Source organism: Lactuca sativa, chromosome 3, assembly GCF_002870075.4.
Source record: "Lactuca sativa cultivar Salinas chromosome 3, Lsat_Salinas_v11, whole genome shotgun sequence".
Classification (NCBI taxonomy): domain Eukaryota; kingdom Viridiplantae; phylum Streptophyta; class Magnoliopsida; order Asterales; family Asteraceae; genus Lactuca; species Lactuca sativa.
Genome location: NC_056625.2, coordinates 238,604,714 through 238,618,266, shown reverse-complemented (window position 1 = coordinate 238,618,266; position 13,553 = coordinate 238,604,714). Strand labels below are relative to the sequence as shown.

Genomic DNA, 13,553 nt, shown 5'->3' with positions numbered 1-13,553 from the left:
CAACTCAAATGTTTTTGTGTGGAACTCGGTCATCATAGTGTGCTTAGACAACAACAACAATCCCTGTGTGGCTCTATTGTTCTTTCTTTTTCTCTTCGTTCAATCTGATTCTCAAAATCTGTATTCTCGATCATACTAGTTTCAAAGTTCAAATCGTTTTTGGGTTATTCACTGGGTCAATACATTTCAGTTTATCGATCTTAATTCATAAATAGTTCACGTCATTTTACTTGATTTGTATTTCTCACTATCAAACATAATCAAATTGATCTGTCAAAATTGTTCTTGGATCTGTTAAGTATGAAGCTTTGAGAGAGAAAAAATGAACTGAACTGTTATTCATTTCTTGATTAACTAATTATAATATGTACATCGAGAATATATAGCCTACTAATAATCATTAACGAACTCTAACAACTCATTAACGAACTCTAACAACTCAAAAATAACAGATTAATACTTGAAATACCGAAACTTCCCTTAATGCTAACACCCCCCCCCCTCAATCTGGAGGGTATGAAATAAGACCCAGATTGTGAATTGCTTCTCGGTGTTTAGATCCTGGCAAAGATTTAGTGAATACATCAGCTAACTGTTGATTAGTAGGGACATGAGACAAAACAATTAAGCCATTTTGTAGCTTTTCTCGCACATAATGACAATCCACTTCAATGTGTTTTGTTCTTACATGAAACACGGGGTTTTTGGCAATATATATAGCTGCAAGATTGTCACACTTCAAGGTTATAGGAGTAATATTGATGACTTGTAATTCTTCAAAGACTCTACTTAACCAAGCAAGTTCTGCACAGACTCGTCTCATGGATCTATATTCACCTTCAGCTGAAGAAAGTGATACAGTGAGTTGTTTTTTAGACTTCCATGATATAGGACTTCCTCCAAATAAGATAAAAAATCCACTGACTGATCTTCTAGTGATTGGACAGGCTGCCCAATCACTGTCACAATAGGCTTCCAATTTGAAATTTTTATCATTATTGAAGAATAATCCTTGGGAAGGTGTGCCTTTAAGATATTGAAGTACATGTAAAGCTGCCTTATAGTGATCTTGACATGGTCTTTGATTGAATTGACTTAAATGTTGCACAGCAAAAGATAAGTCTGGTCTTGTATGTAAAAGAAAATTTAACTTCCCAATTAAGTGTCTGTATGTTGTTGGATTAGTTAAAGGAGTGCCCATGTCAGGTAAAAGTGAAACTTTAGCAGGTAAAGGAGTTGAGGTTGAAGGTAACTAATCCATAGAGTACAAAGCAAGAAGTTTACGAATATACTTTTGTTGATGAATAACCATTCCTCCATTTGTCTCACTGAATTCTAACCCCAAAAAATACCCTATTTGTCCCAAATCCTTGATTTGGAATGTATCATTTAAAAACTCTTTGAGTGATGTGATTTCAGCAAGATTATCCCCTGTGATCAGAATATCATCCACATATACAGCAATGATAACAACTTAATTGCCATTTTTTTAAGAACAAGGAATAATCATTTGGAGAATGGTGATAACCTCTTGATTGTAAAGCAGTTGCCAATTTTGCATACCATTGTCGTGAGGCCTGTTTCAAACCATACAAAGATTTGTTAAGTTTACAAACCAATGAGGGTGAATCAAATGTTAATCCAGGAGGCACTTTCATGTAAACATCTTCGTGCAAATCACCATGCAGAAATGCATTATTTACATCAAATTGCTGAATTTTCCATCCATTTTTCACTACAACAGAAACAATACATTTAATGGTATTAAATTTCACCACTGGTGAAAAAGTTTCATGGTAGTCCACCCCTTCTTTTTGAGTAAATCCTTTGGCTACCAAGCGTGCCTTATACCTCTCAATAGAACCATCAGCTCTGAGCTTTATTTTATACACCCATCTACATGAGATTGGTTTCTTGCCTTTAGGTAGTTTAACAAGAGTCCATGTGTTGTTATCTTTTAAAGCTTTTAACTCTTTTTCCATTGCATCTTCCCAATTAGTGTTACCCTTAGCTTGATGATAGAATGCAGGCTCGATTTGACAAATATAAGAAAGGGGATTTTGGGAAGAAGCTTGAGAACAAAAAGAATGATTGGAAGAAAGAGGAAGAATGTACATGTTGGTAATCGTGTGATTACATGTATCATTAGAAGATGTAACATCAACATGATTGCAGATATAATCTTGAAGATATGATGGAGGGTGTCTTGATCTGATTGTTCATCGTATGGGTGGATCAGGTGGTTGATTATGACTAGCACTTGGAGAGACTATGGTTAGAGAAATCTCATATTCATCTACAACAGATTTAGGAAGATACGAAGTGGGATTTGGTTCATGTGGTATGGGAGTAAGAGCATGTAAAGGGAAAATACTTTCATAAAACTTGACATCTCTTGTAACAAAAATCTATTTTGTAGAGATGTTTAACACTTTATACGCTTTTTGACCAAGTGGGTATCCAACAAAATCACATGCTTGAGACCTGGGCATGAATTTGTCCCTTCCAACATGAGTTGTGCTTGCAAAACACAAACAACCAAACGCTTTGAGCTGTGAAATATCAGGTTTGACATTATAAAGAGCTTCGAATGGTGATTTAAACTTGATAACTTTGCTAGGCATGCGATTTATTAAATGAACAGCTGTTTGAACACAACTAGACCAATAAGCAACACCCAATCCAAATTGAAAAAACAAAGCTCTTGCTGTCTCCAATATGTGTTTGTGTTTCCTCTCAACTATGCCATTTTGTTGAGGGGTATTTGGAGTTGATTTCTGATCTAAATCCCATGTTCTTTAAAAAAATCTTGTCCTTCAAAGCTTGTCCCCAATTCAAAAGCATTATCACTTCTTATAACTTTGATGGTCTTTGAAAATTGAGTTTTAATGAGATTTACAAAGGCCTTGATTAAGGACATTGCACATCCTTTATTACTCATCAAATAAATCCGTGTGTGTCGAGTACAATCATATACTATTGTAAGAAATTATTTGTAACCATCATATGAAAGATGTTTATATGGCCCCCATACATCAATATGTATTAGATCAAAAGAAGCATTGGAAACAGGTTGACTATGCACAAATGGTAAACGATGTTGTTTTGATTGAGAACAAATTGAACAAGGGAAAATACTAGAACTATTAGTATTTGAAGGAATGACATTAAGATGTTTGAGTGTTTCAACAGAGGCATGCCCCAATCTATTATGCCAAACAGATACACTGGAAATGTGTTTTACATTATAACAATTGGAAATTATTGGAAATTGGAAAACAGAACAATTGAAAGAAAGACTTGTTCTAATAGATCTATGATCGAAAACATAGAGATCATTAACTCGATGTCCCGGTATACCAAGTACAAGCTTACTCTTCAATAAAGGGTCCTGCATGAAGCAAGATTGATCAGTAAATAGAACAAATGTTTGTAGTTGAGAAGCTAATTTGGGAACAGAAACAAGGTTGTATTTGAAACATGGTACATACAATACATTTCGAAGCAAAATTGAATCATGTATTTGTATATCACCATAAGAATCAATAGAGGTTTTATGACCATTAGGAAGACCAATGAAATGAGGGTGATGAAGCTTTCGAAGAGTAAGAAACAAAGATTTATTGGAGCACATGTGATCAGTAGCACCAGAATCGATTATCCATGAAAAATATTCATGTAATAAATGTGAGGATTTTTGAACATTAGAAACAAAATGTTCAAAAGAAAAAATACCTTCACTGTTCATAGCCCCTTCAATAATCGAAGTGTTGGCTTGAGTTGATGAAGAAGATGGACTGAAATTGTGAATAGTGAGTAATTGAAGCAATTGATTGTACTGATCAACAGTAATGGGAGAGGTAGATTGAGTGGTGACATTTTGTGCAGTAGACTTGATATCATCTCTTTTCCCTTTTGTGATTTTGAAATTAGGCGGAAAACCATTTAACCTGTAACATTGTGCTTTGGTATGTCCCGATTTCTTGCAATGATTACATGTGAGAGTCTTTTTGGAAGAATTATCATATGAAGCTTGCATAGCAATCGCATCCGAATGGATAGAAGGAGAATTAGTAATACCTCTCTGTTGTTCTTCTTGAAGAAGGATGGAATATGCAGTAGCTACAGATGGTAATGGTTTCATCATGAGCAATTGACCCCTCACAACTTTATATGTATCATTTAATCCCATCAGAAGTTGTATCAAACGCTGGTCGTCAAGAAATTTCTGAATTCGAGCAGCAGTACCACACAAACAAGAAGGAAGATCTTGTAGAATCCTTAATTCATCCCAGATCTTTGTGATTTTAGTGAAATAGGTAGAGAAATCGTCAGATCCTTGGGATAATGAGTAGAGTTGTTGTTGGATTTGGTACAACTGACCTCCACTGGATTGTTCATAGCGTTGAATCAATTCGTTCCAAATTTCAGAAGCAGATTCAAAGAAAAGAACACTATCAGCGATGGTTTTGGAAAGAGAATTTAAGATCCAACTGATGACCATCGAATTTGCACGAAACCAGAGAGAAAATGAAGAAGAATTGAAATCTGGTTTAGCGATTGATCCATCAACAAAACCTAATTTGTTTTTAGCAGAAAGAGATAAAATCATAGATCTCTTCCACGAATTGAAGCCAACACCATTAAAGACTGTGGAAACAAGGATTGAATTGGGAGTATCTGAAGAAGCAATGAAAAAGGGACTTGAATTATTAGGAACAGATGAATCATTAACAGTTGAAGATGAGTCAGCCATTAGCGATGATGATAAAGATTAATGGCAAAAAAGAAGGATCAACTAATCTGATACCATGTTAAGTATGAAGCTTTGAGAGAGAAAAAATGAACTTTGTTATTCATTTCTTGATTAACTAATTACAATATGTACATCGAGAATATATAGCATGCTAATAATAATTAACGAACTCTAACAACTCATTAACGAACTCTAACAACTCAGAAATAACAGATTAATACTTGAAATACCGAAACTACCCTTAATGCTAACATGATCAAAAAGACAAAAACATATTCTTTATTGTGAATCGTCTTTGTTTTTGTGATCTGATTTTGTACTCGTCTTTCTTTAAGTTACAAATCATTCTTTTTGTTGAAAGTGAAACACAAATTGATTTGGAGATATTCTAAAATTAATGATGATTATCGATGGTGAATTGATTCGATGATTTAGGTGTAATCGTTCGGGTTTAAAGTCTCTTTATAAGGTCCATAATTAAAGATCAAAACGGTTTTAAATGATGATTTTGGCAAATTAATTAAATTGACAAATGGGGCTATGAAATATCATTGGCTCAAATCAGTAAGTTTATCGGTATCAATTTCAAAGTCAAATGTTGTGAATGTTGAACATCAGTTTGTTGATTTGATGATTGTTTTTTAGGTTTGCGATGGATGATAACTTGATGATGAATTGATCGAAATTTTTTATGGAGCATTTGGGTATGTGAAAAGCGTTGGAATTCAAATGTATTCGTCGTTTTTACATTTAATTGAAGCTTGGATGATACTTGATTACATCGAATCAAATGTTATATGTTTACGTTATGATTGACGGGTACTTGAAATTAGAGAGATCGAATCCGCCATGGTTTTGTTTAAATCCCCTGCAAAAAATAACATTTGTTCTTGGAACGCAATGGTTTTCGGTTTAGCTAAAGGTGGTATGGTAGAAGTTGCTCCAAAGATGTTCGATGAAATGTCTGAAAAGAGATGAGATTTCATGGGTTCTATGATTGATGGGTATTACAAAAACAAGTGTTTCAAGGAATCATTAGAGGTTTTATGTATGATGCAAAAGGTAGAAATTAAGTTGGTGGTCAAAATGTGATTTTGATTTTTGAAGGGGGAAATGCTTAAGTGGCACATGAAACTAGCTAATATAGGTTAGAAAGACTAAAAAGACAGATCACTTAAGAGATTATTCCCTTAAAAAAACACGAAAATAAATTAAGGGACTAAATGGGTAAATATGCAATACATTGTAGGGCTAATGTGTCATTTCCAGTAAACTTATTTAACAAAATAAGTTTTTAGGATTTTTCTAACAAAATCTCATTAATAAGATGTCTAAGGTGCTATTTGTTTTTCCAAAGCAAAAATGTCTAAAATTTGCGGACCACATCTGTAACACTCTACAGTAAAAAATGTGGACAAAACGGTTGTAGTTTGTAATAAGAAGTTTGTTTGTGTTTTAGTGTTTGCATCTTGTTCCAATAAACTGAAATTTAAATACATTGATTTTACAAACTTAAAATAGTTTTTCAATACCGAAATTTTAATAATTATAGTCTTACAAAATTGAAATAAAATTCATACAACCAAATTAATCTTACAATAATAATTTAAAGTCTTACAGTAATAATTTTAGCCTTACAATAACAATTTCATTTAAAATAATTCATTTCATATTTTGCTCAAGAGTTTCATGATCTACTGCAATACCATGTGTTGGAACCTCATTTTAGTCGTATGTAAATCAAATATAAAAAACATTGTGATGATATGATTTTTAAAGACGTTCACATAAAATAATTAAACATAATATTTGCTAACTAACAATAAATAAAATCATTAATTTAGCAAATAATATGTTCATTTTGTGAAATTTTTGAAGACGATGGTTATTTTTTCAGTTAGTTTTAATAAATTTAGTAATTTTATTGATTAACTTTATAATATATTAATATTTCGTTATAGATAATGTAACACAAAAAAATATTTATATGAAATTTACCAAATGGTTTTGAATTTATATAAAATATACTTGAATTGTTTATAATATCATTTACAATACTATTAAAATAATAAACATTTTGAAAAAAGTAAAACAAATCTATGTTGAATAGTATTACTTAAAAAATGGTGAGAAATGGTTTGAAGAGAGTTCAGTATTTTGCCACATAGCATATGAACATTAGTTTTTAAATTTAAGTCTTCTAAAAAAATAAACTACAAAAACCCAAATATTGTGAGACGCAGCCATTAATATCAGAAGTTGTTTTTCTTAAAAAAAACAAAGAGCCCCTAAAACATTTAAGTGATATACAAATCATTCGTAAAAGAAATCATATAACTTTTTTTTCCTCCTGATTTTCAACGGACACCGCACATCGTGCGTGCCTTTTCAACCACTTGGAAAAAAAATATACTTATTTACTTAATATATATGAGTAGAAATTAACAAATCAACGAAAAACTCACTACCATTCTTCTTTTATATATATGCCCTAGAAAGCTTGTTAAAACAAAATATGCACTTTGAACTTTACACAACTTGTCATAATAAAACAATAAAAATAACAGTTGCTTAATATAAAAAATTTGAAATGATAGCTAATCTTTGATTTTTCCGATAGGTCAAAAGACTTGATAATGCAAAAGAGATTTTATAAGTACATATAGTTTTCCCAAATAAAACATCAAAACACTAATAATAACAAAAATTCAAAACATAAATTAATATTAACCCATTAATAATAATAATAACAATAATAATAATAATATTGTAAAAAAAAAAGATTGAAGAAAAATATAGTATTAAAAACCCAAGAAATATAGGTAACTTTTTTCAAAAGTGTCAGAAAAATCATATTCATATCTCATATTTATAGTCCATGTTAAATAGTCTTAAAATAATAATCTACTTAAAATAAATCTTTTTTTATCAAAATACTCATCATTATTCCTTAACCAAAATATTTAACGATGAAATTAAATGCAAGAAAGGTAAAACTATCATTTTAATTTTAATGTATATAATTAATGGTTTTCCTTAATCTGTATGTTTTTTTTTGTCTAGAGACAATAATTTTAGGACAAGGGTATGAGTTTGCAAATAAATCCTTATAAAATAACCCAACCAACAAATTACAAACAAAATTACGAAACTAGCTAGTTTTCAAGTGTTGGAAAAGATTTAAGTCTTGATAATGCAACTAACATTCGAGGGGGGAGAGAGGGGGCTTATGTGCAAAAAATAGGAAAGTAGAAACCCCATATAAAAGAAAACATCAAAACAAATTTGATAAAATGAAAAAAGTTTGAAGAAATACAAGAAACTGTAGAAAACACATAGATTGATCCTCATGGCCTAAAGGTAAAAGTAAAGGTTGTGTGATTGTAGGAGAAGTATGATATTAAGAGTTTCTATCACCCATCCATCCCTAATGTCGTCTCTGTTGACAACACAACAGAAGAGAAGAGATTAAAAAACAATTAAGAAACAAACAATAGAAAAAGAAGTAAAACAATGAAGTGGTAAAAAAAAAATTATACCTTGTGCCTCTTCTTCAACTTCCTTTCTCCAGCATCTGAATCCATGAAGAGAGAAGTTTGACCTTCATCACCTTCTTCTAAAGGTAAGCCCAAGGATTTAATATCATCATAGAAACCATCAGCTAGACCTGCCAGCCTGTACAACAAACAAACAAACATCCACCATCAAAATTAGTTATATTTTTCATTTTTTTTTTATTTAACTAAATGACTGATTGTATTTGTATTTGTACCCATTTCTTGAGTTGCGCATCTGTTTTAGCTTCTTCTTTTCCATACTTGTAAGAGGAGCACGGGTGAAGAGCTCTTCTTCCCTCCTCGCACGTTCTTCCATTTTTGCCTTATATCTCCTCACTTCACTATCATCTTCAGTACCAATAACCTCCCTCACCTATAAATAAATATCATGTCATCAACCCAACAAACACACCAAACGCATTTTTTATTATTAAAAAAAATAAAAAAGTTAACCTCCTGGGGTCTTCCCTCGAGATCATTGATAAGATCTCTAGCATATTCGTTCTGTTGGGATTGGCGCAAGGCTTGTTTCTCTTTTCTCGACACATTTCTCTCTTCTTTTGACTTCTTCATTGATGTTGGAGCTATCTTAGGAGGTCGATATAAACCATCATCATCCTAATTCATTCATTCAAAAATATAAATCATTACATACAACGTGACAACCTCATAATCATAGATAGATAGATAGATAGATAGATAAAAATAAGTAAAACCTCGGGAGCAACTTTGTCTATAAGCATGTCTGGGTTTGGACGAAGCTTCAAAGAATCATCTGAAGCAACCGGTTTTTTAGGATCTACGTCCTCCATTGGAATTGGATTCCCATTTGTTAGGTTTGTAAGTTTTTTAATTTGGTAATTCAGCTTCTTGTCAATTGGGCGGATCTGGATGCACATTCATTGTATTTGTAAATTGTAATTTTGTATAACTATTTATTCAAGAAAAAACCATGGATATAAACAAAATGAGAAGCTGACCTTTTCCAAAAACAAACGTGTCTCTAAAAGACTATGGACAAGAGGATGTCCTTGAATTGGAAGGCCTTTGGCCTTTCTAAGCAAATAATAAACTAGAGACTGACAGTAATTCAAAAGAAGCAAATGCTTTGCCTCAAGATAGCTCATCCCATCTGCTGTTGGGTATACTCCTGACTTTACCTAAAGATCAAAATATCATATCATATACATAGTTACATTTTACCTCTCCATTTTTACTTGAACAAATTAAAGGAAATTTGGCGGAAATAATCAAGTATTGGAGTTTCAAACCTTTGAAGTCAAGACATGAACTTTAGCTCTGAGATCATCTAACCCACCCTTTATATCTTTCAACACTGTAACTAGTTGAGGAGCTTCTCTGACAAAAAGACAAATTCAAAATAATAATTAAATAAATGCAACCCGTAACTTCCATAGAAGTTGAACATCATCATACCTTTCTATGTTGTCATTATCACCAGACAGCTTTGTATCTTCCATACCCTCTTTCTTCAGCCACTAACACTTCCAAAGCTACAAGATATGACTGAGTTTTAGAAAAATCTCTACAAAATTTTTAAAAAAAATGGTAGCAACTACTAAAAGCATAAAGGCATGGAACCTTGAGTAACATCAGATTTGATGATTTATAGAAAGAGACTGAAACACAAAACATCATTTAGTCACACGAAAAGAAAAGAAAAGGTTTTGTTTCCTTCAAGTGCTCAACTTGATGAATCCTAAACATAAACTAATATAGAATTCTAAACTATGTGAGTGAGATCGATTCTTACATGAAAAACATTATAAAGAAACAGAGGCATAACCAAACCCACGGCACCATAATGATAAAACCTAAATATCGTTTCAGGCAATTCAGATTCAAGATAACAAACTATACTGGAAAATATCAATTACTAGAAACCGTGATAAAAATTTGATGTATATAAGGAAATTTTTAACCGAATGTAATCATTCAGATAAACAAACTAGTTAATCCTTTACCAGGGATCCCATAAACAACTACAGCAGGTTAGTTTTTTTAGTACCTTCGAGAAACAGAGGTATACAATCAGATGGTTTTTGAACCACAAAATACAAGTAAAAACAGAGGTATACAACCGTTCAAGATGGAAGCGACAATTTAGAAAAGTAACTAATAAGAAGTGAAGAACTAACAACTAAGAACTAGGAAAAGAAGGTGCTTACTTGTCGAGTTTGCTACCTTCCTTGTTCCTTCTGCGGACGTGAGGTGCAACGGTGGTGCACAATGCACTGGTGCGACACTGCGAGGCTAAACCTGAGAGAACGAGGTGAGGGTTTAGGGGTTGTTGGTTAGGGTTTTGTTTCTGATGGCTTGAAGCAAATAAACGATTATATTTTCTGTTTGACAAAATTACAAAAATGGTCCTTATGGTATGCAAATTTTGGCTTGAAGCAAATGAACGATTATATTTTCTGTTTGACAAAATTGCAAAATAGTCCCTATGGTATGTAAATTTTTGAGGTTTTAGTCTAACCCCTGAGTATTTTTGGATTCATGGTCCTTTTGAAGTGGTTTGTATATAAAATTAGTCTCTGGACTTAACTCCCGTTAAAAAGGATTTGTTAACTCCCACATGTGCCTCACACGTGAGGGTATATTCGTCATTTCATATGTAAGGGACCATTTTTGCATAATCGTTTTTTGGCTTAATTCCTTTTAAATATCCCCACTGCCTGCGATCTTCTTCCACATCGTCTCTTTTTTCTACCCTTCTTCTTCTTGAGCTCTGTTACAACAACAATGGTTCTATATTTTTGTGGAAAAGTTGTTTTGGTGAAAACATCTTAGACCCCTCTGAATCCAGGAAGGAGATTTTTTGCATGCCCTATGAATAATTTTGTTTGTGGGTTTATCGGGTGGCTTGATCTCCCAATGTGTGCTAGGTCTAAAGCCATCATACCTGGTTTGCTAAGAAATTTGAATTCAATGCAGGAACGGTGCAATGAGTTGCTTATAAGTGTGAACATGCTACAGGATCATTGCAATGGACTGATATGCAGGAACAACATGTTGGTGGCAAATTGCAAAGCATTGAAGGATGACAATTTGAAGCTGAAAATGTACTTGTTTGGATGTTGGTTTTTCTTGTGATTGTCTTGTTCTGTATCTAGTTTGCGTAGGGGTTTATTGTTGTCACACCCCCAAACCGAAACGGCGGAAACGTTCAGGGGTGGAGGACGTCATGTACAGTATCACAACAATTGCATCATAGTAATCAAAGTAAACACAACCATTACATTAAGATATGAATATTTACATATGTTCGTTTCATAGTTTGAGTACATCAAAAGTATATCGAAATATAAAATATGTGATTCTATACGCTCTGTCTTCACAAAAGCCTACGGGAGTACCTGTCTATTGAGTTCCTGAGAATACAAGCGATTTGAAAGAGTATCAGCATAACGTTGGTGAGTTCATAAAATGTTTTTGTAATGGAAAACTGTCATGGAAATGGTAAAAATGTTTATATGCTTCCCAAGAAAATCCAATATTTTCTAACATATATATTCGTTATTGTGTTCTGTTTGAAAACTCTGGTTACCACCAGTATGTATATTATGTTCTGTTTGAAAGCTCTGGTTACCAACAGTATGTATAATAGTTTTACTAAATAAAACTATGTGTTGTATCCCTTGAATCCTCCAGTGTAATGTATAGTAGTTCTATTAATTAAAATAAAACCAATGAAGAATGGAATGCTTGATATGACTGATGACCTCTGCGATGTTCTTCAGGCGTCGGACGATATGATATTTGTCACCCCAGGCATGCCTGCCTAACTGTTGCTAGCAGTTTAGGTGTGGGATTGTTAGTCCCAAATAGATCTATTCACAAATCTCACGCTCCCCCTCCAGGAGAATCTGGTTACACTAAAAGATAGGATTTAGCCAGTACCCCAAAGGGTACAATTGAAGAGTTGTCTCACAATCCTGTATTAACTAGTTTACGTGTAGTTTTTTATTGTTTTTCTCGTATTTGAAACTGTTCGTATACCTTGAAGAGTAATAATAATTATACTTAAATAATTATTCAGTATTGTACTCTTGAAATCCGAAAGTAATAATTTATATCATAAACTAAATCTATCATAGTTTATATGTTTGATAATGTATAAGTTCTGAATTTGTAAAACAATATATTGAATTCCCAAACTATACCTATTATAGTTCACATGTAGGTTGTATACTCGGTTCATGTATTGATCAGAAGACTATGCATTTATGACTGTAGGTTGAAAACGTCCCTTATGCTCAGCATGTTACAAAAGGGATAAAATATCTCAAATATTTTATAAAATAGGTTATCTTTTAGTTGGGTCAATTTCAAAAGTTTTAACCCTATGAAATTCCTTTGCATAAATTCACAAAAATCATTTGCATTTGACTTGTATTCCCCCTGAAAACATTAAAAAAGAGTAAAAGCATAGGGCTATGAACTCAGTGATGATTGCGTGTATGTGCCAGACAACGAGACTGGAACTGAGGACCCTCGAGTTGTACGCGAAGTTAATGAAATCTTATAAATAATTAAACACATATTTGCATCTAAACTTAGCGATTTCCTTAGATAAAGTGTTAGAAAAACACTTGCTTTCGGTTAAGGAATGTTACCGGGACTCGATTGAATTGGGAAAAACAAGTTTTCAGCCAAGATTCATGGTGTAGGGTTGATTACGGTCGTGATGAGATAGGGCACTTCAAGAAGGATTGCCATATAGCAAAGAACTCTGGCGTAGATGGGAGGATTCTCAGGATCACAGTTGTGGGAGAACCTGCTCCGGAACCCACGTTAATGTAATTAAGGCGTTTCGTTGTGACAGACTTATAAACTATCCGAAACTAGTGCAACTAGAGTCTTACCTTTTGCGAGATCATGTCTGTGTAGGGATGCTCGTGCTGTGTATACTTGTCTTTTGTAGTATATCTTATTCGCAGCAATGGTCTTGTCATAAGTCTAAAGTACTGTAACTCTGTTCATGGTTGCACGGTTGTGTTTGGTCTGTAAACGTCTTATGTTCAAATCTAATGTCTTTAAGTTTCAGTATGATTTTGACATTATCATACGACTTGATTCAATTTGATCCTCACAATAATAACTTCATACGTACATCGCTTTCTTCTAGATCGCTTTTCCAGCGAAGCCGTCATATCAGAACACCGAAGTACTCATGCCAGGAGTACCACTTAGTTATTTTCTTTCCGAAGAAATCC

At 33.1% G+C, this 13,553-nt stretch overlaps 2 protein-coding genes across 2 annotated transcripts; both read right to left on the bottom strand.

The window, feature by feature from the left end:
• Nucleotides 1-2,408: 2,408 nt before the first annotated feature.
• Nucleotides 2,409-4,756, bottom strand: LOC111883229 (uncharacterized). The gene is made up of 2 exons (XM_042900721.1): nucleotides 3,361-4,756; nucleotides 2,409-2,782 (listed from the first exon to the last, which is right to left on the bottom strand). Exons 1-2 carry the CDS (start codon nucleotides 4,754-4,756, stop codon nucleotides 2,409-2,411), a joined length of 1,770 nt encoding a protein of 589 aa, XP_042756655.1.
• Nucleotides 4,757-7,923: 3,167 nt separating this feature from the next.
• LOC111883235 (uncharacterized) lies at nucleotides 7,924-10,659 on the bottom strand. Its single transcript, XM_023879576.2, has 9 exons — nucleotides 10,503-10,659; nucleotides 9,751-9,827; nucleotides 9,585-9,672; nucleotides 9,294-9,473; nucleotides 9,030-9,200; nucleotides 8,767-8,931; nucleotides 8,529-8,686; nucleotides 8,296-8,431; nucleotides 7,924-8,195 (listed from the first exon to the last, which is right to left on the bottom strand). Exons 2-9 carry the CDS (start codon nucleotides 9,792-9,794, stop codon nucleotides 8,184-8,186), a joined length of 954 nt encoding a protein of 317 aa, XP_023735344.1. The 5' UTR covers nucleotides 9,795-9,827; nucleotides 10,503-10,659; the 3' UTR covers nucleotides 7,924-8,183.
• Between the last annotated feature and the right edge of the window lie 2,894 nt (nucleotides 10,660-13,553).

What these genes read in the sequence shown, in the direction of transcription:
- LOC111883229 (XM_042900721.1), bottom strand. Translation starts at nt 4,756, where the DNA reads ATGGCTGACTCATCTTCAACTGTTAATGATTCATCTGTTCCTAATAAT. An exon ending in GAAGAGTAAGCTTGTACTTG is followed by an intron (nt 2,783 to 3,360) that starts GTATACCGGGAC and finishes CATGGGATTTAG; the next exon opens with ATCAGAAATCAACTCCAAAT.
- LOC111883235 (XM_023879576.2), bottom strand. Translation starts at nt 9,794, where the DNA reads ATGGAAGATACAAAGCTGTCTGGTGATAATGACAACATAGAAAG. An exon ending in GATAATGACAACATAGAAAG is followed by an intron (nt 9,673 to 9,750) that starts GTATGATGATGT and finishes TCTTTTTGTCAG; the next exon opens with AGAAGCTCCTCAACTAGTTA. An exon ending in ATGCGCAACTCAAGAAATGG is followed by an intron (nt 8,432 to 8,528) that starts GTACAAATACAA and finishes TTTGTTGTACAG; the next exon opens with GCTGGCAGGTCTAGCTGATG.